We start from the raw sequence: 25,867 nt of genomic DNA on the forward strand, positions 1-25,867 counted from the left end.
TCCTCTTTGGAAAAATGCCTATTCAGGTCCACTGTTGGGCAAGTTACTTGAACCCAGCAAAGCCTGTTTTCTTATCTGTAAAATAGGGCCCACATTACTACTGGCCTCAGAGGAATTTGTGAGGATCAAATGAAATTATGCCTGCAATGTGCTTGGCACATCGTGGGTCCTAAGTACACATTAATGGTCCCAGGTCCTGCCTAGGCTTGGAGCCTTTACAGAGCCACGTTGGGAAGTTCAGGCTGTGGGTCTTGGCCTCTGAAGGCCATGTTCTTTTGATGACGTCTGGCTCCAGGCCTAGGAAACAATCATGTACAAGGTAAAGTTATTTTTAACATCTCTCTGCAAGGATGTTATTTTAATCCAAGTTGTTATTGGAATTCATTCTAATTCTCTTCCTTCTTAGACTCCCTGTACCTGTCTCATAACTAATACAAGAGGAAGAAGAGTACGCCCTCCCCTGCCACACACACACACACACACACACACACACACACATCCCACTGTAGGGACTGCTCCCATGGAAGTGGCAGGAGAGCGATTATAGCAAGGACAAGGGGGAGGTACAGGACTTACTGAATCTGAGGTCCCAGGGGCTGGGCTCTCCAATGGCTGTGAGGTGATCTTGTTTGGAATCCCTGGTAAAAGGGGCAAGAGCGTGGGCTTTGGGTTTAGACAGATCCTGGCTCAAATCTGAGCTCAGTTATTTGTCCTTTACATCACCCTGAGTTACCTAACCTTCCCTAGCCTCAGTTTTATCATTTGTAAATAGGGATGATAATAATCCTGCCTCTCAGAGGGCTTCTAGGACGCTGAAATAAATAAATATATGGAAAGCACTTAGAATGGGTCTGACACATGGTCAGCTCTGATAATTATTGTTATGCTCCTCCTGTTACAGGTATTAAAGGAATCTAAATCAGCTAGGAAGCGTAAAACGGTGAGACTGTACAGAAAACAGCAAAATAGCTTGATTCTTACATGAGCTTTGCTTTGGGCACCAGAATATTCTTTGCACTGGGGCAAACATTACCCCCATATTTGTGAACACACTTTTATCTCTTTATTAACCTGGTGGTGATATATTGGTGTTACCAGAAAACAGAAAATAGAATTTACTTAACAGAATTTCAACATAGAGTGATCTTGGTTGGAAAGTGTTCCATTAAGCAAGGGATAGCTATGTAGGATTAATAAAAATCAGTTTATATCTGAGCAATTTAAGAGTAGTGCTGCTTTTTAATAGCATGTTATAACATCATAATTTTACAATCATTAGAGTTTTTTTCCCTAGGAGAAAAGTGTTGTTGTTGTTTTTTTTCACTTGAAACATGTTAACACTGGGATTACTTTATTTCTTTCCTTTTAAGCATTACACACCATCATGACCAAGAAACTTGACCTCGATAATATGCCACTCTTTGTGTTTCCATACTACACCTCTTTGGGCACGGCCTTGTATGGAAAGGAGAAACCTCTGATCAAGCTTCCAGCACCATTCAGAGAATCATTAGATCTTCCCTTATGGAGGTTCTTACAGAAAAAGAGGCATCTGATTGATGAGATAAATGAGGAAGCGATACGTTGTCACAGTGATCTAATATGGTCCGAACTCAGATGTGAAGTTACCATCAGACCTGCAACCACATTATTCTGTCTAGGTAGACTGAGAATCAGGAACTGGAAGGAAGATGTTTCCACAGCATTCTCTAGCATCAGGTCTAAATATAAAGTTACCCCCTTTAAAGTGGATCCCGTAGTGTGGGACACCATAAAAAATAATGTAGGAGACGACAGGATTTTGATTGAATTTGATACCCTGAAGGGTATTGTAACCTTAGTGGGGAGATCAGAGGATGTACAGAACATTGAGCCACAAGTCAAGGAATTAATAGAAAGTACCACTCAAAAACTTAAAAGAGAAGAGCAAAGTCTAAAGGAGAAAGTGGCCATTTCTCCAGGGAGGTATTTTCTTTTGTGTCACAGAGATGTCCTCGGGCGTCTCCGCACCGAGTGCCCAGAAATGGAGATTTGTTATGATGAAGACTCTCAACATGTGTGTTTCAAAGGCCTCTACACAGACGTGTATAAAGCCAAGTGTGAAATACAGAAAGAGGTGTGCACCATGGTTCAAAAAAGCATCCAGCTTCCCCCTGAGATTTTCCAGTTTTTGCAAAAAGGAGACTGTACAGAATTCTCGAAGTCTCTTTTCATGGCACAGAAAATTCTTGCCGTTTGTGAGCTAGAGGGTAAAACTGTTCTCTTAATCGGCTATTCCCCTAAAGTCCTGTTAGATGCCGAAAAGCAAATGGTCAGTGCCTTCAGTTACAAGCGCATCAACATTGACGACAGGGAAGTTCTAAATGGCAAGAAATGGAAAGCGCTCACTCACAGCTTGCATAAGAGACACAATTCCTCCTCAAAGACTGTAATAATCGATGAATTAACTTCAGAAACCAAAGCGGAGGTCATCATCGCGGGCTGTGTGAGAGAAGTGAATGAATCCTATAGCTCGCTTTTTGACTTTGTGGAAAAACACACGAAAATAGAGAGATTGATTAGAATAAATCCTCCCGTAATCATTGATTATTTAAGGATAGAAAAAAAGCCATTCTGGCAAAAGATAAAGACAACAAATGTTCAGGTAATTTTCAATCTTGAAAATAAACAAAAGGGCATTTTGCTAATTGGGCCAAAGGCCAAAGTCCTGGAGGGGGTGAACATCGTCAGGCAAGCTGTGGATTCCGTCTGTATTGAAAACGTCCATATTGATAGGCCATTGGTCAGCCAGTTCTTCCAGGAGAAAGCACAGTATTATAAAAGAGAGGTCAAACGGTTGTTTGGATGTTCCATTGACCTACAGGAGAATGGAGGAGAGGGGGAGGGAGGGGGCAGGGATGGGCAGAGCAGCTCGTCCCAGGTGGAGCTGGCCCCGGGAGTCTCACTGACCATGCCGCAGAGCAGCTTGTCTCGGGTGGAGCTGGCCCCTGGAGTCTGGCTGATGGTGCAGCAGGGCGACTTGACCCGGTTTCCTGTCGAGGTGGTGGTGAGCACCGCCAAGGAGGACCTGCAGCTCTGCAGCAGCCTGGCAGCAGCTCTTTCAAAAGCAGCTGGCCCCGAGCTCCAAGAGGCCTGCGACCAGATAGTGAAGACAAGGGGCAAGATCCCCCCAGGCAGTGCCGTCATCTCAAAAGCAGGAAAGCTCCCGTACCGCCATGTGATCCATGCCGTGGGGCCCGAGTGGAAGGACGACGAGGACCTGAAGTGCATGCTCCTGTTAAAGAGAGCTGTAGAAGAAACTCTCCGTTTGGCTGAGACACACCAGTGCCAGTCCATAGCCATCCCGGCCATCAGCTCCGGAGCTGGGGGCTTTCCCTTAGCCCGGTGTGTGAAGGTGATTATTTTGGCTATCAAGAAAAACTTCCAGTGTAAGCAGGACGGACACACCTTGAAAGAGATCTACCTTGTGGATACAGCTGAGAAGACTGTCCAGGCTTTTGCGGAAACTGTGAAATCTGTATTTGAGAGTGTCCCGTCTCCGACAGGTCCTCTGCCCGGTTTATCACAGGCAGTTCAGCCGGTCTTGACAAACGTTCCTGGAAACAGACAGATTTCATTGTCCCAGGGAAACCTGAGGCTCCTGCTGGTGGAAGGAGATGTGCAGAATGCTACTGTGAGTGTCCCTTCTGTCCCTGCCTGTAGAGCCCCCGCAACTCCAGCTAGCCTATAGCCCAAGGCAGACTAGGACCCAGGGGAAGAACCCCTGCTCTCCCAGCCTCGGAAGTGGTTTCCTCGAAGACTGGGAGGCTTTGCTGAGGCACTGACCCACAGAGACCGGCCAGTCGATTGGGGGAACTGCAAGTGTACTCAGATCATGAGGTTGCCAGTAAATGCAAAACCCCACGATACTATCTCACCTTTTTACATGTATACTTTTTCAGTGCCTTTATACCTGTCACATTTTGGCAAATCTAAGGTGAATTTCCTGTCTCATTTGCAGAGGGCAGATACTAAACACTTAGAGCATTTGATGTGGACAGAGACCGGAATCTTGTCAATGACGCCGAACCAGGGTGAACTATAGTCCTCCTTGGTGACCCAGGCCGTGCAGCTTTGAATATCACTTTTCACATGCCTTCTCTTCTCTTTTCTTGGTGTTCTTGGTGTTCTTGGTCTCGATCCCAATTTAGAAAAGCTCTGTCCGATCAAACCAGTCTGCTCACAGCTCCAAGCTCCCCGGTGTATCCCCTCCTATTATATGACTGCCCTGCTCTCTTTGCTTGCTGCCCTGATGCCTGTTTCCCAGAGCCCATAAGAGGCAGCGGCCTCTGCACTCTTTCAGAAACCCTGTGCTGTTTATATCTTGCTTTTTGACAGCTCTCTGTCATCCTGGAGTGCTATTTAAATAAGTCATCTTGTAACCCTTTGCCTCAGGTGGCATTTCAATCTCTGAAATTAATCATCATTGCGTCCCCACCTCTAGTGTCAAACCCAGGGGCTCAAATATAGAGATGCTTTGGTGAATGCTCTTTGTTAGTATCTGAAACAAATTGGTTTTGTCTTCAAGGTTGATGTTCTTGTCAACTCCATTCCCATGAATCTCAGGCTCAATACAGGGCTCCTTTCTCGGGCCCTTGTGACAAAAGCGGGGCCAAAGCTCCAGGAGGAATTGGACAGAGTCGGCCAAGCAGTGGTTGTTGGCATGGGCACAGTTCTCCGAACCAGTGGACACAATCTGCACTGCCGGAATGTGCTTCATGTAGTGGCTCCGCACTGGAGAGATGGGTGCACGTCTTCACACAAGGTGCGGCCAAGTTCTAGGTTCTCTGGGAAACTGGGTCACCCTTGGGACCCTCCTCTCCGTATAACGTAGGGTGGCTTCTGTCTGTCTCAATATCAACGGGTTCTACTACGATGGCCATTTCTTTCAGCCATAGCTGACTTCGCCTGAAGACTAGTTAATGATATAAATTGATTACATCGCTCAATCATTATTGGGGCCCAGGGAAGAGTTACTGAAGGTGACACAGCTGCAGTGAGGATAGGAAAGTGAGGGCATGAAGAATGGAAGAGAACGAAGGATTAGAACAGTAGTTGCTTTGCGTCTTTCTTTCCTTGTTGAGTGAGTTTGAGTCTTTTTAGAGGGTCTCTGATGTTCCCTTTTCCTTGTCTGCCGTGTGCTTTTCTTTCCTTTTTTGACAGCCCTTAACCTCTTTTGAGAGGAGAAGAGCAGACAGAGACCACAGTCAAAGTTGCTAAATTCTTGTCCTTTTTGTTCTAACTCCCATTTCTAGGAGAGATGCATAAAGATGTGCTTTGTGCTTTGCAGGTCATGAGAGACATAATCAGGAAATGTCTGGAAATCACTGAGAACTTGTTCTTAAGATCAATTGCATTTCCAGCAATAGGAACCGGAAATCTGGGATTTCCTAAAACTGTGTTTGCTGAATTAATAACTTCAGAAGTATTAAACTTTAGTAGCAAGATTCAACTGACAGCTTTACAAGAGGTTCAGTTTCTGCTGCACCCAAGTGATCATGAAACTATTAAGGTACAGTCTCACTCATTTCTGGTTATTTTGGCAGCCGAGAGCTAACGTTTTCAAATGTCTTGTTTGTTTGTCTATTCGGTTGTTTCTTCCATGTATTTCCCGTATAGGAAAGTGAAGGAGTAGTATAGACTAGTTGTAGCATGGGAAATATCAAGCAAATTAATGGATATAGAAAAAAAATTAACTTCTTATTAAGGAGAACTCCAAAATAAATAAAATAAATAAAAATAAATAAATAAAAATAGACAATGGTAGAATGAACTCCCTTGTACCCATTACTCGCCTTCATAATTATCGAACCATGGCCAGTATGTTTCATCTCTATCTCTATTTATTTCCCTCCTTCCTATATTATTTCCAAACAAATCCTAGAAATACATTACCCATAAACAATTCAGTATTTATTTTAAGCAATAGGATTCTTTTTAAAAAGTAACATGACCACAATACTATTTCACACTTAAAATAAACTGAAAATCACTCCCTATTTCCTCAATTATCAAGTCAATGTTCAAATTTCCACTGTCTCACAAATGCCTTGTTTTGTCTTTTGTTTTTGTTTTTTTTTTTTTAGATTTATTTATTTATTTGAGATAGCAAGAGTGCATGCATGTGTGCGTGCACTTGCACCAGGGGGAGGGGCAGTGGGAGAGGGAGAGAGAGAATCTCAAGTTGACGCCCCTGAGTGCAGAGGCTCCCCCACCCCATGGGCTGGGTCCGATCTCATCACCCTGAGATCATGACCAAGTGGAAACCAAGAACCCAACACTCAACTGACCAAGCTACCCAGGTGCTCCTGCCTTATTTTGTTTTTATAGCTTGTTTGTTTGAATCACAATTCAAATAAGGCCTGTACATCACAGTGGAGCTGACATCCCTCAATCCTCCTTTAATCTATAGGATTCCCTTCCATGTGAACATAGAAAGTTTAGTACATAATATAAAAGTTGTAGTCCTCTAAGTAAGAGGAAGAATGGTTATGGTCCTGTAAATAATGTTAGGAGAATGTCAGGATGAGATTCAATTGAAAGGTGTAGTTAGAATGAACTCAGCACATCCCCATGGGAGTAGGAGAGTTGGGATTAGAAATACCAGCACCATCTTCTGCTCTAGAGAGTCTATCAACCAACAGTCCACCTTTACCCACGGAGCTTGCCTGCCTGCCAGCCAGCCTGGCCACCCCTGGAGTCCTGTGAGCCTGGGATCCTGGCTCTGTAGTCTCCCCACATCTCCCTCCCATTATTAGATCAAGCTTTTAGGAGAGATGTTACTTATCCCCACCCCCCGCCCCAAATCTCTCTTGCTTGTTTAAAGGAGGAAGAAAGTAATGATTTGAGGATGTCCCCAGCAGGCAAAGAAATGGAATTCACAGGTTCATTAACCCTAGAATACATACACCAGCCTCTTACTTCAGAGAACACTAGTCCCCAAGAGATTCCTCTCCTGGGACAAATAAGAAGTAAAAAAATGGAAGTGGTTGCTGTCATTGTGACTGTCCTTCTCTTAACTACTCTGTTTTTTACAACTGGCAAGATACTTGCTTTTATTGATTATGAAGCCAATACTTCACTGTGGAAACTTTGAACCTTACAAAATGTGTACATTTTTTTTTTATCGCGTTTCATTGTAATCTTCTTTTATACATGTGCGCCTTTAGAAGTGGGATTATATAGTGCAATTTCATATCATTCTTTTTTAAAATTTAATAGTATAAAAAGAGAATTTCTCTATTCCACTAAAACTATTCTTTGAAAATGGAATTCTTAATGGCCGCTAAACATTTCGACACATGGATATACCAAAATTTACTTAACCATTTCCCTGTTGGATTTTTAAACTGTTTTGTTTCTTCTCTGTTACAAATAGTGTGTAATGAACATGCTTATATTTATAACTTTCATCACCTATTTAATAGTTTTCCTAGAACACATTTGTTTTTTGTGTTTTTTTTTTTAGATTTTATTTATTTAGTCAGAGAGAGAGAGCGAGAGTGAGCACAGGCAGACAGAGTGGCAGGCAGAGTCAGAGGAAGAAGCAGGCTCCCCGCGGAGCAAGGAGCCCAATGTGGGACTCGATCCCAGGACGCCGGGATCATGACCTGAGCCGAAGGCAGCTGCTTAACCAACTGAGCCACCCAGGCGTCCCTCCTAGAACACATTTGTAAAAACAGAATTATATGTAGTATTTTCATGATTTCTTTGAGAGTAACACTTTGAGAGTTGTTCTCTCCTAAGGATGTGTTCACGTAAGATCAAAATCCCTGATGAATCAGATTTATTCATCTACGGAGGACTGTAGTGGTCAAAACTGTCTTTGTATTTCCAGGCATTTTCAGATGAATTTGCCAGAAGGACGAATGGAAATTTTGTCAGTGCCAAAGTGCCCAAGGCCGAAGATACACAAGGTTCAGTAAAGCTGTGAGATGAGAAATTATTTCTAGTTGCTGAATAACCGTTCAGTGAAAGACGATGGTGATGATTCTAATGAAAGAATCAGCTAGTGATAAAGAAGATATTAAATTATATCCCACACCCCTGAGTATGTAAAGCATTGGCTGGGCTCATGAGGTCTGAAGGGGAAGAGCAGACGGGTAAATTACACATCTCTACAGTGGGCTTGTGAGTAGTGACGCGGCTACCAGTGTCTAAGGATGATGTGACAGGTGTTTGCAGGAACGGGTACATGTAGAGAGACAACACTAACCAAATGCTTCTGCTGCATCAGAGCTGCTGATGCTAGATTTGACTTTATCCAAACTCCCGCTTAGAGTCTGCTGAGGCTTCTTGAATCGGAATGTGTATGTTTCCCATCAAAGTTGGGGATTTCTGTCATTCTTTTTTTTTTTTTAATTAAAAAAAATTTTATTTATTTATTTGACAGATCACAAGTAGGCAGAGAGGCAGGCAGGAAGCGGAAGCAGAGAGCCTGATTCGGGGCTTGATCCCAGGACCCTGAGATCATGACCTGAGCCGAAGGCAGAGGCTTAACCTACTGAGCCACCCAGGCACCCCTCAGTCATTCTTTAATTAGTTTACCACACTAGTCTCTCTCCAGTGCCCCAATAACATGAATGTGAAGTGTTTTGATAGCATTCCATGGACCCTGGGATCTCTCTTTTTTTCTTCCTCTCCTTTTTTCGTCTCTTTTCTCTCTGTTCATCATGTTGGTCAATTTCTATTGACCCACCTCCAAGTTCGTGGACTCTTTTCTCTGTCCACTGGACAGAGAAAAATCCAGTGATTTTTTTTTTACCTTCAGATACTGTATTTTTAAACTCTAAAGTGTCCATTTGGTTCCTTTCTTTATGGTTTATAAACTGTAAACTGCAGAGCGTCCTCTTTTTCCATTCATTCTAGATCATTTTCAGGCACTCGGCTGTGTTTGCCTTGACCTCAGTTATAACAGATGCTTTAAAGTCTTTGTCAAGTAATTCCAACAGCTGGATCATCTTGAGATTAGCGTCTGTAATTGAGTGTCTTGATTCTTGAGAACTGGTCACGTTTTCCTGGTTCCTTACAGGACAAACCATTCTGGGTTATAGACTGGGCATTTTAAATATTAGGTTGTGAAACTTGGGTCCTATTAAAATCTTCTGGAAAATGGTGATCGTTTTGTTTGTTTTAGCAGGTGGTCAGTCAATTAAGTTAATTCTAAGCACTCTGTCTCACCTTCTGGGTGGGCAGCAATTCCAATGTTAATTTAGTTCTCAAGGTCTTTGCCATGCAGCTTGGGTCTGTCCCCACACTTGCAGCTCCAGCTCTGTATTTGTACACAGAATAGGGGCTACCTTCTCCAGCTCTCACCTGTCTGGGACTCCTATACTCTCTGCTCAAGGGAGCCCACTTTCTAGGTCCTCTGGCCAGAAACACAGGGTTCTCTGGGAGCTTAAGCTGCCTGTTCATCTGCCTCATAATTTTGCGGGTAAGAGTTGCCCTTATGGGCAAAGTGGAGAGACAAAGAGGGAGAGAAAGAGAGAGAGCCACAGGTATGGCCCATGCACACACATACAACTTTTTTAAAAAAGAATATATATTTTTTTAATGCTGTGAAATATATCACATAGAAGAATGCTTAAATCACAGATATTGAAATCAGTAGTTATGAAGCATATTTTTCTATAATAAGCCTCTATCTTTTCTTAAGAAATAGAGATTATCATAAATAAAATTTTGTGTAATTTACCATTATATAAGCATATTAATAAATAGACTGATGTATACTCATGTAAGCACTATGACTTTCTTATTATGTGAATACCCTTTTTAAAAAAATGAACTTATAATGTATTATTTGCCCCAGGGGTACAGGTCTGTGAATCGTCAGGCTTACACATTTCACAGCACTCACCATAGCACATACCCTCCCCAATGTCCATTACCCAACCACCCTCTCCCTACACCCCCCACCTCCCAGCAACCCTCATTTTGTTTCATGAGATTAAGAGTCTCTTAGGGTTTGTCTCCCTCCCCGGTCCCATCTTGTTTCATTTTTTCCCTCCCTATGTCCCACAATCCCCTGCCCTGCCTCTCAACTTCCTCATATTAGAGAGATCATATGATAATTGTCTTTCTCTGACTGACTTACGTCTTTCAACATAATACCCTCTAGTTCCATCCACATCATTGCAAATGGCAAGCGTTCATTTCTTTTGATGGCTGCATAGTATTCCATTGTGTATATATATATACACCACATCTTCTTTATCCATTCATCTGTTGATGGACATCTAGGTTCTTTCCAGAGTTTGGCTATTGTGGACAGTGCTGCTATAAACATTCAGGTATACATGCCCCTTAGGATCACCACATTTTTATCTTTAGGATAAATACCCAATAGTTAAACAGCTTTTTTTTTTTAAGAAAAAAAATATTTTTAACTCAGAGAGAGAGAAAGTACATGTGCTCACAGGAACTGGGGAAGGGGCAGAGGGAGAGAGAGAGAGAATCTCAAGCAGACTCCCTGCTGAGCATGGAGGCCCATGTGGGGCTTGGTCTGGCCACCAGGAGATCATCACCTGAGCCAAAATCAAGAGTAAGACACCAAACTGACTGAGTCACCCAGGTGTTCCCACATACATGCTTTTCAGAGCATAAGAGCCCTTTCTTTTCATTCTTCCAGACAGAAAGACAGAATGCCTCTCAGAATTTTGGCTCCCTGTGGTGCCACCATGGAGCTCTGCAACTGGGCTCATCCTGAGGCAAGGCCTGAGTTAAAAAAAGGAAAAATCTGGACAGTAATGAGGATTCCTTCTCATACTCTTCAGTTCACAGGGACCCTTTTTCTAATCCTCTGGCTGCAAAGATAGGGATTCTTATGGCACAGTTCTGCAACTGGGGCCACCTTGGGGCAGTGCTGAGAGAAAAAGAGGGAAAATTTCAAGACAAAATAAAATGAGAAACTCTTCCAGCCCCTTACCGGTGGCTTCTTCAACTCCCTCTTCTTCTGACTCCCTCTTCCAGTCTGTTTGTTTACTTTTCAGGTCTTGGTTAGTGGCTTCTTTGTATTTATCCTGCATTTTTCGTTATAATTCTTGAGTGGGATAGGTGCGAGGGGGCCTGACATTACCTTGGCCAGCAGCAGAAGTCCACATTTGATACTCTATTTTATAATCCTTTCTCAGAAACTGACCATCACTGGGGTTCAGAGTCAGGGCTGGTTAAGGGCTGGAGATCGGAGGGGAGGAAGTATGAGAGAAATGCATCTGTAGAGTGTGAGATCTGAGTCATTCTTGCTGTTACCAACTTGTTTAGGGACTCCATTTCCTTTCTTCTCAGGTTTCCGCGGGACTATGCCTAGCTCTAATGTAGATGTGCATGAAATGAAAATTGGTCCCGTCACCTTCCAGGTGGCCTTTGGAGATATCACTAAAGAAGAGGCTGATGTGATTGTAAATTCAACATCAAAAGCATTTAATCTCAAAGCAGGTACTTTACTTGTAGGATCTGAGTAGTGTTAATAGTCAACTGTCCTATAGATGCTATAGCCAAACTGGTTTCCCCAACTTTGGCTCATTAATAGTAATAATTTTAAGATTATTTAGACATGGTCTCTAATAATTGGTAACATGTAATTTATAAATTTTTCTTCTTTCTTATCAGAAATACCCAGGTTATAGGATTCCTTTGATGATTAGGAAAGCTTTTTTAGATAATAAAGCAATCATTCTGATCCAGATGTACTATTCTGATTTTTTTCAATTCATGTTTGTAAGCCTCTTGCTTTTCTCCTATAGGGGTATCCAGAGCAATTCTAGAATGTGCTGGACAAAATGTGGAAATGGCATGTTCTCACCTAGGTAAGGCACCATACTGTTTTTTGGTCCAAAATTATAAGTAGTAGGCTGACTATGGGAGGCTTTGGAGAGGCTGGGGAGAGTCTTGGGATTGGGGAGACAACATATGAATCTTAAAATCATACATTTGACCAAAGAATTCTAATCATAGACAATTAGAAGTGAAAAGTAATCTCACACTTGAAAAGATAAGAAAGATTCCTCAAAGACCATTATCTTAGGAGTTTCTTTTCACATAAAATGCTTTATATGGCAAACCAAACATTTTGCTTTCTAAATAATCAAAGAATGGATTCGGGATCTGATTTTGCATCTCTCTGTCTCGCGTCTCCCAGCTGAAAAGGGCAACAGTGATTACATAGTTACCGAAGGTGGATTACTGAGGTGCAAGAACATTGTTCACGTCATTGGCGGAAGTGACGTCAAGCAATCAATCTTCTTTGTTTTGCAAGAGTGTGAAAAACGGAAATACTCATCAGTTTGCCTCCCAGCCATTGGGACAGGTTTGTAACCTCTGGCTGTCAAGGCATCCCCCTTTCCTTCGCTCTGGTGCTATTAATACAGTCAATATAGTCAATGCAGAGTCTGAGTCAAGGGGGCTCCTCACCCCAAGGCAGCCCCTAAGAGAATAAGCAAGGACTGTGGGTGGTTTAAGGAAGAGGAGAAAAATGAAAACTGAGGATAGTGTTGAATATTAGAGTCCATTTGCTCTGTACTATGGGAGGGAAGAGAGAAGAAGGGAAGGAAGAGAAAGAAAGAAAGCCCATCATCTCTCCTTCTTATTCCTCTGTTTCTTTTTTTCCCAGTCCCCTACATTATTTAGTCTTTAACTCCCTCCTCCATCCCTTTTCCATGGAGATCATCAGAGCATCAGCTTGTACCTCCCAGTACTCTGAGATAAGTATTCCTGGCCCTCTCCTCACACCTCTTACACAGTCAGCTTTATGAGTTGGCCTTAGGACATCTCTGCACAGAAGCCTCTCAGTCCCCAGAGTCTAATGGGTTCTGGTTCTAATGGGTCAGAAATACAACTCCAACTGTCTTCTTTCCAGCCTACTTGCCTCTTTTATTTTCCTCAGACAACATAACAGTTGTGTTAAGTCTTCATATATAAGGATGGCGCTGCGGGTTTATCATGAGTAAGGTGATGCTCTTTGAGCTCTTTCCCCAGGAATCGGAGTCATGGGTGTTGATTATGAATTTCTGGTTGGTTTCCCCTCAGAGAGCTGGTCAAGGGAGCAGATATCTCTCAGTCTTGAAGTGGAATGTAGCTGACTGGTCCCAGAAAGACAGTACTCTGCACTGGATTAGTGATTCCACTGTGCAGGAATCTCTTTGAGTGTCTCACGCTCACATGCTCGGTCCTCCGAAAACTTAGCCTCGGTACATTTAACCAACCTTGTCACCTCAGCTTTCTTCTAGTCTTCTGTTATTTTAATTTCTATAATTCTCTACCATTCCTTTTAATGTCCCCACATGGAATGCTACATATATGTTATTACTTTTATATTTCTGAAAGTATAATTTATAGTTCCTTTATGTTTTCATGCCCCTTGTGGTATTATCCAGATTGGCAGTTTAGCCAGCATGTCTGTCTGCCTGTTTGTCTGTCTGTCTCTCTCCTCTCTGTCTTTTATGGACACCCTCTAATGACTCACCAGTCTCTGTCTCCATTGATTTTTTTCCTGAGCTCTGGTCTTGTGTTCTGGTACTTGTGATAAAGTACATAAACTTTATCTGGGCCAAGAAATCAGACAACCCAAGGGTGACCCAGCCCTTCCCAAGAAAAACAAGGAAAAATGAGGATGTTTTAGTTTTGCATGCATATGTGATTGAGTATTTCTGGGTTACTGCAAACCTGTTGTTTCTTTCACTGACCTGGCTGCATTGCTGGTCTGCACAGATACATCAAGATTAGCAGATTCTCCTTGTTTGTCATCTTTACTAATCTCTATCACCACTTGAGCTGCTCCTTAGACTAACGGATGGGGGAACTTTCTCCTTTAGTGGTGTTTATGAGTTGAGGTGGACTGCGATTGAGACGGCTTCTGGCAATCAAAGAAGCCCTCTCCTTCCTACCTTACACATACCTGCCTAGGGGGAGAGAGTGGGTGATCAGTGATACTTGCCAGCACTTCAAGTTCAAAGTAGACTGTGAACTCCAAGTTCAAAGCAGACTGTGAACTCCAATTCATTGCCTTGTCCTTCCTCTTATATCTCTGGTCACGTTAAAAACATCACTTTCTACCTAGAATCCTTGATTCTATCCTCTTGATCACTCCTATGTCCATTGGCTTATTAACTAATTTGATTAACTATTTCTCAAGTGGCTGCCATGTGCCAGGCACTGTGCTTAGGCACTGGGGACGGAAAGCTAAGAAAAGGGTCTAGTCCCCAAGGAGCACCTAGCCTACTGTGAGAGACAGATATGTAAACAACTGCAGTACAGCACAACTCAGGGTGTACACAGCAAGGTGTGTGTTTGTGGCAAAAAAGGGGGAACCAAGGGTTGAAGATAAACCCAGGTGGCCACTAGGTCCTGGTGACTTCACTTCCCAACTATCTTCACAGTCCCTATACCAGACTCTTCATTCTGGCCTCTTCTCTTTGTTTGGCTCTTGTCTTTTGCCTAAAGTTTTATTGTAGCCTCCTATCTAGACCTGGGCTCCCTGCCCCAGTTTCTCCTCCACATACCTCACCCCTGAATTTGCCTTGGAAAAAAAAAAGGATCTCAAAAACAGATCTTTTGCCCTGAACACACCAGACTGAACATACCACACCCCTGTTACATAGTTCTGTCTGCCATAGCCTTTTTCTCAGTTTCTCATACTTGACTGCTGACTACCTCTTCGTGTCCATATATCACACCCTTTGTGTTCTAAGTGACTAGATGAGAGTGAGCCCATGATGGGACATAGTAAATGTTGAGAGTGAATGAATGTATCTGAACTCTCCCATTTAAATTCTTCCAAAAATCGTGAGATAATCATAGCTTTGCAAAGGAGAATTTCTCTTTTCGTGATCATCTAATCCAAAAAACTGAAGGAACCCTCTTGCTCAGTCCTGTATGGGATTTGTCTACTTTCACACAAGTGTCTACATAGCCAGGCCAAAGTTGGTCTACTCTGATTTTGGCAACAACTATGGATGCCATCAAAAGGGAAATTCCAAGTGGGCTGTTAGTCTATCATACTGGGTTGGCTAGGGGACTTTGGTATTGCTCTCCATTGTCATTTGCCAGCTGCCATTTATTTGTATGTGACTGCTTCCATGGCTTTACATGGGAGTTTTCATGATCTTACCTAGGCAGTAGACTTGAGAAACAAGATATGGAACATGCTGGGAAAAGAAAAAGACTTGCTGTGGTGACCACCTTGAACCCAGCAAATAAGCTAAAATCTCACTGAGTATGCTAGAAAAGACTTCCTAGAAGTTTGTGGATAACTGGTGTACAAAGAATTATAGATTATAACAGATAATTTAGAGCTCCAAGTATCTTACAAAAATCAGCTTAGCTTGAATCAGGTCCCCAAAAACATCTGGAAGTATAAGGATACATGCATCTAGTCAGGTGATTATGAGCAAAGAAGAAAAATTATTGTTCTTTTTAAAGAGCATGAGATTAAAAAAAAAAAAGAGCATGAGATTTCAACATATATTTGCCTTTTTTGCTTTTTATAGACCCTTGAGGATACGAATGAGTCCAAAAATGTTAATTGTGCTTTGTAACACAGAGGAACACAGTGAGCGAGTGTCAGCTCAACAGAGGAGATACAAACATCAGATATCAAAAGCTAGATATCCTGGGTCCTTTGTTAATTGTTGGGCTATTGGCTTCCTGACGTCCTGGAATAGCAGCTCCCTGGTGCATCTAGGGCTTCAAAAGTGTTTGCTCATGCATTGCTAGAAAGGCCATCCTGTGACGATGAATGAGTTGGGCAGTGGGCATTCATTCTGTGAGGACTCAAATCCCCAAATTATTTCTCAGCCTTCCCAGTTGGGTCTCCCTCACCCCAGTTTTTATTATCTGCCTTTCCAGGAAATGCCCAAAAAGACCCAGAGGAGGTTGCTAATGCCATGATTGATGCCATCGAAGACTCTATCCAGAATGGAATGCTCCAGTCTGTGAAAAAAGTTAAAGTTGTTATCTTTCTGCCTCACCTACTGGATGTGTTTTGTGACAGCATGAAAAAAAGAGAGGCATCTCTGGCTTCTCTCCAGCCATCTTTGAGGTCTAAATTGACATGTGAGTTGACCATTTTTTAATGAAATGCCTGTTCCTAATATTGATGTCATATGAGAAATAACTAATCTTTAACAACTGTCAGAAAGAAAAATTAAGAAAACAATCCCATTTACAATTATATCAAAAAGAATGAAATACCAGGAATAAATTTAACCAAGAAGATAAAAGACCTGCACTCTGAAAACTATGGGACGCTAATGAAAGAAGTTGAAGATCACACAAATGGAAAAATACACCATGCTTATGGGTTGTAAGAATTAATATTGTTAAAATGTCTGTGTTAACCCAAGCAGTCTAGATTCAGTACAATCCCTATCAAAATTCCAATGGCATTTTTCACAGAACTAGAACAAAGAATCTTAAATATATGGACCCACAAAAGACCCCTAAAAACCAAAGCAATCTTGGAGAAAGAAGAACAAAGCTAGAGGCATCACACTTCCTGATTTCAAACTACATTACAAAGCTATAGTAATCAAAACAGTATGGTATTGGCATAAAAACAAATAGATTAATGGGGCAGTACAGAGAACCCAGAAATAAATCTATGAATATACAGATCTGCCTTCACTTACAATGGGGTAATATCTGATAAACCTACTGTAAGTTGAAAATGTCTTAAGTCAAAAATGCATTTAATACATCTCACCTATAGAACATCATAGTTTAACCTAGCCTACCTCTTTAAAAAAATTTTTATTAACATAATGTATTATTAGCCCCAAGGGTACAGGTCTTTGAATCGCCAGGTTTACACACTTCACAGCACTCACCATAGCACATACCTTCCCAAACACCCTCTCCCTACTCCTCTCCCCCAGCAAACCTCAGTTTGTTTTGTGAGATTAAGATTCTCTTATGGTTTGTCTCCCTCCAGATCCCATCTTGTTTCATTTATTCCTTTCCTACCCCTGAAACCCCCCATGTTGCCTCTCAACTTCCTCATATCAGGGACATCATATGATAATTGTCTTTCTCTGATTGACTTAGTTCACTAAGCATAATACCCTCTAGTTCCATCCATGTCATCACAAATGGCAAGATTTCATTTCTTTTGATGGCTGCATAGTATTCCATTGTATATGTATGTACCACATCTTCTTTATCCATTCATCTGTTGATTAGCCTAGCCTACCTTAAACATACTCGTAACACATTAGCCTATTTTATAATAGCCTGTTTTATAACAAAATGTTGACTGTCTCATGTACTTTATTGAACACTGTAATGGAAGTGAAAACAGAATGGCTTTGTGGGTATAGAATAGTTGTGAGTGTGTTGGTTGTCTATCTTCATGATTGCTTGGCTGGCTGGGAGCTGTGGCTCACTGCCACTGTCCACCATCACAAGAGTGTGTGGCACCATATATTACTAGCTCCTGGAAAGATCTAAATTCAAAATTCAAAGTGCAGTTTCTACTGAATGTGTATAATTTTCATATTGTCATAAAGTCAAAAAATCATAAGTTGAACCATTGTAAGTTGGGGACCATCTCTGTGGAATAAATTCACTTATTATAGAGGAGCCAAGAATATACAATGGGGGAAAGGATAGTCTCTTCAATAAATAGTATTTGGATGCTTGCTTCAGCAGCACATATACTGAAATTAACAGTGCTGGGACAACTGGACAGACACATGCAAAAGAATGAAACAGGATTACTATCCTATACCATACACAAAAATCCACTCAAAATGGATTAAAGATCTGAAACTATAACACTTCTAGAAGAAAACATGGGGAGGAAGCTTCTATACATCAGGCTTGGCAATGATTTTTTTTTTTTACTTGACACCAAAGCACAAATGGCAGAAGCAAAATAAACATACGGGACTACCTCAAACTAAAAAGCTTTTGCATGGCAAAGAAAATCAACAAAATGAAAGGCAACCTATGGGATGGGAGAAGATATTTATAACTAATATATCTGATAGGGGTCAATAAACAAAGGGATTAATATATAAAGATCTCATATAGCTCAATAGGAGATAAATAATCAATAAACAAATAATCTGATTTTAAAATGGGCAGGGGCACCTGGATGGCTCAGTCATTAAGCATCTGCCTTGGGCTCAGGTCTTGATCCCAGGGTCCTAAGACCAAGCCTCTTGTTGGGCTCTCTGTTCAGCGGGAAGCCTGTTTCTCCCTCTCCCACTCCCCCTACTCGTGTTCCCTCTCCTGCTGTGTCTCTCTGTCAAATAAATGAACAAAATCTTTTTTAAAAAATGGGCAGAGGCTCTGAATAGACATTTTTCCAAGGAAGAAATATACAGATGTCCAACAGACACATCAAAAGGTGCTCAACATCACTCATCATTGGGGAAATGCAAATCAAAACCATAAAGAGATACACCTCACCTGATAGAATGGCTATTATGAAAAAGACAAAAAACAAGTGTTGGTGAGGATGTAGAGAAAAGGAACTCTTGTGCACTGTTGGTGGGAATGTAAACTGGTACACCCACTGTTGAAAACAGTATGAAGGTTCCTCAAGAAATTAGAAATGGAACTACCATATGATCCAGAAAATTCCATTTCTGGGTATTTATCTTAAGGTGACAATAAAAGAAACTATTTCCAAAAAGATATCTGCACCCCCATGTTCGTTGCAGTAGTATTTACAAAACCAAGACATGGGAAAACCCAAGTGCCCACCAACAAATGAATGGATAAAGAAAATGTGGCATATATATTTATCTGTATCTATATACACATGCCTATGTAGCATGAATGTGTATATTACACACATGCACACAATGAAATATCATTCAGCCCTAAAAAAGAAGGAAATCAGCCATTTGTGGTAACATGAATGGACCTAGAGGGTACTGTGCTAAGTGAAACAAGACAGAGAAGGACAAATACTGTCTGATCTCACTTATATGTGGAATCTTAAAAAACAAACAAACTCATAGACACAGAGAAGAGATAGGTGGTTGCCAGGTTGCCAGAGAGAGCAGGGATGGGGTGGGAGATGAGGATGGGTGAAACAAATGAAGGGGTCAAAAGGTACAAACTTGTGGATATAAGATAAGTAAGGCATGGAGATGTCATGTGTAGCATGGTGACAAAGAGAGGGAGGGAGAGAAAACAATAGCTAATCTTCCTTTCTTTTCTTTTTTTAGCATTTATGAAATCCCCAAGTCCATTTCCACAAAAGCAGAATCCGTTGGTTTTGAAAAAGAAAACAGAATCAGCGAGTTTTCAGGTGTGTGGTGAAAGTGGAAAATGTATAAAAAACGTTGTCTCCTGGATACAGGATTTGATCACAAAGGAACTATGTCCTTACACCTATGAAGATGAGTGTATCAAAGATTTTAATGAGAAAGAATATCAGAAATTGAATGAGCTACAGGAGAACTTAAATATTGCCATTTGCTTGGACTACAAAAGAGCCTTGATTGAAGTTTTTGGACTTGGCAAAGATCTGACACAGGCTAGAAATGCAATTGAGGAAATGATCAAAGGAATGAGATTGGCCAAGGAACAGAAATCCCAGGCAGAGTTAATCAGTGAATTTATAGAATGGCAATATTGCAAAAATAGTACTTTTCAGAGTTTTGATAAAATAACCAATCTGCAATTGGAGACTGCATGGAAGGCAAAGAAAAGGAAAACTGTTGTCAAAATTAATCATCAGAGCTACACAGTGGACCTGACTACACACACCGCTACAGATGCAAAAGGACACAGTTTACCTGTTCAGCGCCTCATGAAATCAGAAGGTGAGTCGGACTGTGGGCTTGCTATCCATTATTTTACACCTCCTTTGGATTTAACACCATTCTGTACATATGTTGAAATTGTATTCACGTAGATAAAATTGAAGCAACCCCTCTGGAATGAAATAGAAAACTTGGTCTCTAAGCTAAGGAGCTTATGTCATGGACAGGGAGATGTAGCATGGGTGCACTCAACAGCCCTAGGACGACCTTCTTAATGGTGACCAGACCCAAACCTTGCATTTGTTCCTGTCTCTACAGTTTACATGCTTCCCAGAGTCAGTTCTGCTGTGGAACTGATGGAAAGCCATGGGCTTTAAAGAAGAGTGGCCTAAGGTTTTCTAGAACAAAAGAAGACAGCCTGGTCAGAGTGGGCACTCGCTGTGTCCGTGACTGATAACCCAGGGAGGATTGGGAGCCTATGGGATCTCCTCCCAGAATTTACTTCCTCCCCTGCCCTGAACATAAGGTTTCCTTAAGGCACACACCAGGAAAAAGACTTCAGATTCTCTGACTGGATCTGCCCCCCATGAAGGGAATGCTTGTGCTGTGTAGATAGCCTTTCCTGCCTATGAACCACACAGGTCCTCCAAGGGAGACTAGTAAGTTGGCTTCCAGTATAGAATGTTCGTGTCTCGTGAGATCTGTGTGAGTGAATTCTTCAGACTCTGAGCAACCCCAAGGAAAGAACAAATCAAGTATACCATTCTGTTCAGCAGAAGGGAAGGCAGAACTGCCATCACCTGCGACAGAGCCAAACCTGCCGTCCACCCAACCCTTAAGGATGCGGGGAAGAATAATGACAGAATAGATGTGGAGGGCCTTGTGAGGGTGAGGAGTTCTGACAAAAATCCACCCTGTTGCAACAAGACCATCATAGGGAAATAATTTCCTGTTATTAAATTATGACATATTAGAGACTGAACAGAATATGCAGCTGAGTTACACTACACAATTCTCAAATGTAAGCGTGATCAAAACTTACTAAGATGCAGGTACCCAGGCTCCACTGCTCTGAGAGTTTGAGTCATAGATCTTTGGGTTTTTTTCTTAACAAGCATTACGGCTGCTTCTGCTGTCAGTTGTCCAACGGTCACACTTTTGAGAAACATTCTCCTAGAAAGACAAGGAACTTCTTGAACACATGGAGTTAGGGGATTGTAAAGTAAGAACACAGATGATACTCGGTTCTTCAGAGTAGACCAGGAATGTGCGGACGGGCCTTCCCAGGTGTGTGGGAGTTCTCAAATGTCCTCTTTACAGTTAAGACCCCCGAGCACTGGGATGATATGAAGCAGCAGGATTTCTGTGTGGTAGAGCTCCAGCCTGGGCATGCAGAATATAACACGGTGGCAAGCAAGTTTAATCAGACCTGCTCACACTTCTGCATAGAGAAGGTAAGCCTTCTGCTGACATGGAATTTTCTTTTTCTTTTTTTTTTTTAGATTTTATTTATTTATTTGACAGAGAGAGATCACAAGTAGACAGAGAGGCAGGCAGAGAGAGAGACAAGGGAAGCAGGCTCCCTGCTGAGCAGAGAGCCCGATGCGGGACTCGATCCCAGGACCCTGAGATCATGACCTGAGCTGAAGGCAGCGGCTTAACCCACTGAGCCACCCAGGCGCCCCTGACATGGAATTTTCTTAATGATGGAAATGAGTGGTCCTGGATAAATATATAAATACATTTGCATTAATTTCCCATCCCCCCCTTTTTTTGGCTCAGAATTAGAATATTCTATGGTAATCAGATTTTAGGTTGTAGATTCTACTCCTATTACCATTATTACAGACACGTTAAAATGGAGATCCTGTCAGGTATTACAATATAATATTAGATTGCCATATGATATTAGAATACTAAAACCAGGTGTTGACTTAGGAAGGAGCTGGTTAGTAGTGATCTTGAAGAGACAGCTGGTAGAAGTCTTCCCAAGAGGAAGAAATCTTCCCCCAGAGGAAGAACCAGTGAGTGACTCTAAAGAGGAAAGAAAGGGGAAGGTCCCCAAGAAAAAAGGAAAGTCTCTTCCTCCCGAGGAGAAGCCACTCAGTGGTGGACGTGTGGAGGCTGCTGGAAGCAAGACCAGCGGCTCCAAGAAAAAGGAAAAGTTCCAAAAGTTAGCCCAGGAGGATTAAGATGGACATTCCCTCACCCAACCCTATAAAGCAAAATCACAAGAATTCCTGAAGCCACGTAATTAAAAAAAAACAAAGACAGAGCTTCAGGATTGATTTGGCAACTAGCAGACACCACAGAGGCAGAGGCCCTCAGTTCAGGATTGTATGCTCCTGCCCTGCCATGCACAGATCAGCAGTGCACGCTTCCAGGATAAATCCAATAGTCCTTTCCTTTTCATCTCCCTTATTTTGGCAACTTCCACTTAAAAAAAAAAAAAAAAAGATTTATTTGAGAGAGTGAGAGCACACACGAGTTGGGGGAGGAGCAGAAAGAGAGACAATCTCAAGCAGACCCCCCAGCTGAGCACAGAGCCTGACGCAGGGCTTGATCCCACAACCCTGAGATCATGACCTGAGGCGAAGTCAAAAGTGGACACTAAATCAGCTGAGCCACGCAGGCACCCCTGGAACATTCCACTTTCAAACATCACTATTGCTCTTTGAAATTATGTTCCCATTTGATCTGGGGCAATCTGATATTAATGCTTTCTTCTTTAACTAATTTTCCTTTCGTTATCCTGGTTATCTATTTCTCCTCCAAATCCCTAATCCTAGCTTTACCCACATTACTTATATTTTGGTCTTCTGTCTCTGCACTTCTCCAGGAAAAGTTTTTCCCTTCTTGGCTTCAGCTGTTATTTCAATGTTGGTAGCTCCCAATCAATCTCATCAACCTGGACCTTTGATCAAGCTTTACAACATATTCCAGGGACCTATAAAATCTCTGCTTGCCTATGTAGCTGCAAATCAGTTTCTCTCAACCTAACCCATCATCTCACCATTTCCTTTTCCTTTCTCACTTCTGTCCTTGGTCCACCACTTTCTGAGTAAACCTAGATATCTTTGGGTGCCTTCCCTTCATCCATCATAACGAGTTTGCCAGTAAGCCCTGCGTTTTCTCTCTTTGCAAATTTTTCTTACTCCCTATTTCTAACACCGCTCTTTATTCATGTACTTAAGTACATAACTCAAGAAGACTTGGCGTTTCTTACAAAGATATGCATCATACCTTCAGATAAAATAAATAAATGAAGAAAATGGACAAAAAAAGAGGGAAGAAAAAATAAATACAGAGGTATTATCTATTTACAAAAATACACGAGTTCCTGGATAGTTACGAGAGGTTCACAGGATTGTTTCTGAGCTTCCTAGTAGACAAAGTGAAGAAGTAAACACCCAGCCTCAAGAGTCACCATTTCTGTCAATCAGAAAGAAAACCATGTGCTCGGGAGACTCTCAGCTTTTCACAGTGCTGACACTACTTGAGAGATTTGGCCTGTGAACAGGTGCTGGAGAATATCTCCAAAATCAACCTCACAATATATTCAGTATCATATTTTATACCATTGCTTTTATTTTTAATCCCTTCAAGCAAAACAATTCTGAGGTACCAAAACAATGTGGTTCAAGTATGCAGCACTCTCATGGGCTGATTCTGAGAAAGCAAGTAAGTTTCATTTCAGATACCAAGCACAGTCATCTATCTGGTAGTGGCTGATTGGCCCATTTTGATGAGATGCCAAGTCCAGACAGAAAAGGACAGTCCAGTGGACCACCAATGTCTGCAGGGGGCCCTTGCCATGTTTTAGGGAATGGCCATAGAAATGATTTCACTGTTTTTTTTTGTTTTTTTTTTTTTTTTTTTAGTGGATCCTTCTCTCAAATAAAATCCTATGTGAAAGTCCAGTGTGTGAAACAGATAGACGTAAAGCTACTTATGGTACCTCTGTAGAAATCCCTAACAGTGTGAAAACACTAAAAATAGGTGGTTATTATCCTCCATGACGGTTAGGGCCTGTGACTAAGATTTTTAACATCCATAAACTTCCACATTGATGGAATAATTTTGCCACACTTGCCTTTCTCTTTGGGTTTTTGCTGAAGCATTTGAAAGTAAGTTGCAGATATCATGACACTCCTGAATATTTTAGTGCATATCTCCTGTGAATAAAGACAGTCTCCTAAATAACAACACTGCTATCCCATATTTAAAAATGTACAGTAGTTCGGTAATATCTAATAGAATCCATATTCAGATTTCCCCAACTGCTTACTTTCTTATCACTCTCCCCTCTCCAGTAGGCCTTTGGTCATTCTGTCTCCTCTGTCTCTTCTGATCTAGAATGGCACTCTTACATTTTAAAAAATAATTTTTCATAATACTGAATTTTTAAAAGAGTTTAAGCCAGTTGTGTTATAGAATGTCCTATATTCTGACTCTGTCTTGTCTAGATTTTCTTTTCTTTTTTTTTATAAGAACTCAAGCAAGTTTGCTTATAGAGTCAAGATCTGTCTGATTCCTCCTGGGTCCTGCTATCCAGGACACAAGGCATTTCCAACACACAATAGAGGCCACTTCCCAAAGAGGATGGTCAAATCATGGACACTATGATCTGCAACCAGATCTCACCCCACCAGGACTTGTGCCCCACTCTTCCAACCGCATCAGAGACTAATTTTCATCAATTAACTTCCTTCTGGACTAGATCCTCTAGTGCTTCTCCCACCAGTAGAACGTGGCTAACCAGGTGAACCAGTGTCCCAAAAGGACTGAGGAGGAGAGAGGCCAAGGGACTGAGTGAAGTAGACAGCAACCAGAGCAGCCATTGAACTGAAGATAAAAAGCAGGAGTTGGAGAGGCTTGGTCAAATCCTAAACACTGTTTGCTCTCATGTAGTGCAGTACAAGATGTTAAAAACTGAAATTAAATCTCTTCCCAAGGTCTGCTTTTGTGAAACACTGGATCTAAAAAGATTTCTGAATGTAGAATGGTGCCATCTGGCATTGAACTTATTTTAATTTTTATTTATGAAAAATAATGGTCATATCTGTATCTTGCCAAAGGCTCTTGGCACCGACAGAATATTTCTCCTTGTTGATTTGCAGATTGAGAGGATCCAGAATCCAGATCTCTGGAATTGCTACCAAACAAGGAAGAAAACCATGGATACCAAGAACGGGCATAAAAACAATGAGAAGCAGCTCTTCCATGGGACAGATGCTGACTCCGTGCCACATGTCAACCGAAATGGCTTTAACCGCAGTTATGCTGGAAAGAACGGTAAGAAAGCAAGTAATCTGGCTGCTCTGAATGGGGTGTCAGCTGTGAGAACCCAAACTGGCGAGGGACAGTGTGGACTGATTGCATTGTGTCCCTTCGTGGTTGGCGGCCATGCTGCGGCCAGAGTTTCAAGGCTGTGCTCGTTATGTTTCACCCCAGAAGAACTGCCTGGACCTCTGGGTTGGAGGAATGACATTTAAAAATTTAAAACACATGAAAAAAAAATTTTAGGAGGCTTTGGAGAGAAGAACTGAACATTATTTTAACCTTATTTGACGTATTGGGTAAACACATAAGATTATAGACTAAACTGAAGTTGTTTTTTTAACTTTGTTTTTTCAGTGTTCTAAGATTCATTGTTTATGCACCACGCCCAGTGCTCCATGCAATACATTCCCTCCTTAAAACCCACCACCTGGCTCACCCATCCCCCACCCCCACCCCTCCTAAATCCTCAGTTTGTTTCTCAGAGTCCACAGTCTCTCATGGTCCATCTCCCCCTCTGATTTCCCCCTACTCACTTCTCTCCATCTCCCAATGTCCTCCGTGTTATTCCTTATGCTCCACAAGTAAGTGAAACCGTGTGATAATTGACTCTTTCTGCTTGAGTTACTTCACTCAGCATCTCTTCCAGTCCCATCCATGTTGATATAAAAGTTGGGTATTCATGCTTTCTGATGGAGGCATAATACTCCATAGTGTATATGGACCACATCTTCTTTATCCATTTGTCTGTTGAAGGACATCTTAGCTCTTTCCACAGTTTGGCGAATGTGGCCATTGCTGCTATGAACATTGGGGTACAGATGACCCTTCTT

General features: G+C 41.8%; 1 protein-coding gene across 6 annotated transcripts in view; it reads left to right on the forward strand.

The window, feature by feature from the left end:
• PARP14 (poly(ADP-ribose) polymerase family member 14) overlaps window positions 1–25,867 on the forward strand; it is a 53,922-nt gene that overhangs the window by 23,103 nt on the left and 4,952 nt on the right. For 2 of the 6 annotated variants that reach the window (XM_059162843.1, XM_059162842.1), the window contains exons 6-16: window positions 1,371–3,673; window positions 4,568–4,804; window positions 5,330–5,551; window positions 7,877–7,955; window positions 11,326–11,475; window positions 11,784–11,846; window positions 12,179–12,346; window positions 15,883–16,089; window positions 19,215–19,814; window positions 21,075–21,208; window positions 24,875–25,049. In XM_059162843.1, coding sequence (XP_059018826.1) covers window positions 1,371–3,673; window positions 4,568–4,804; window positions 5,330–5,551; window positions 7,877–7,955; window positions 11,326–11,475; window positions 11,784–11,846; window positions 12,179–12,346; window positions 15,883–16,089; window positions 19,215–19,814; window positions 21,075–21,208; window positions 24,875–25,049 — 4,338 coding nt within the window. The other 4 variants (XM_059162844.1, XM_059162845.1, XM_059162846.1 and 1 more) reach the window with 4 other exon arrangements.

Source organism: Mustela lutreola, chromosome 2 (genome assembly GCF_030435805.1).
Source record: "Mustela lutreola isolate mMusLut2 chromosome 2, mMusLut2.pri, whole genome shotgun sequence".
NCBI lineage: Eukaryota > Metazoa > Chordata > Mammalia > Carnivora > Mustelidae > Mustela > Mustela lutreola.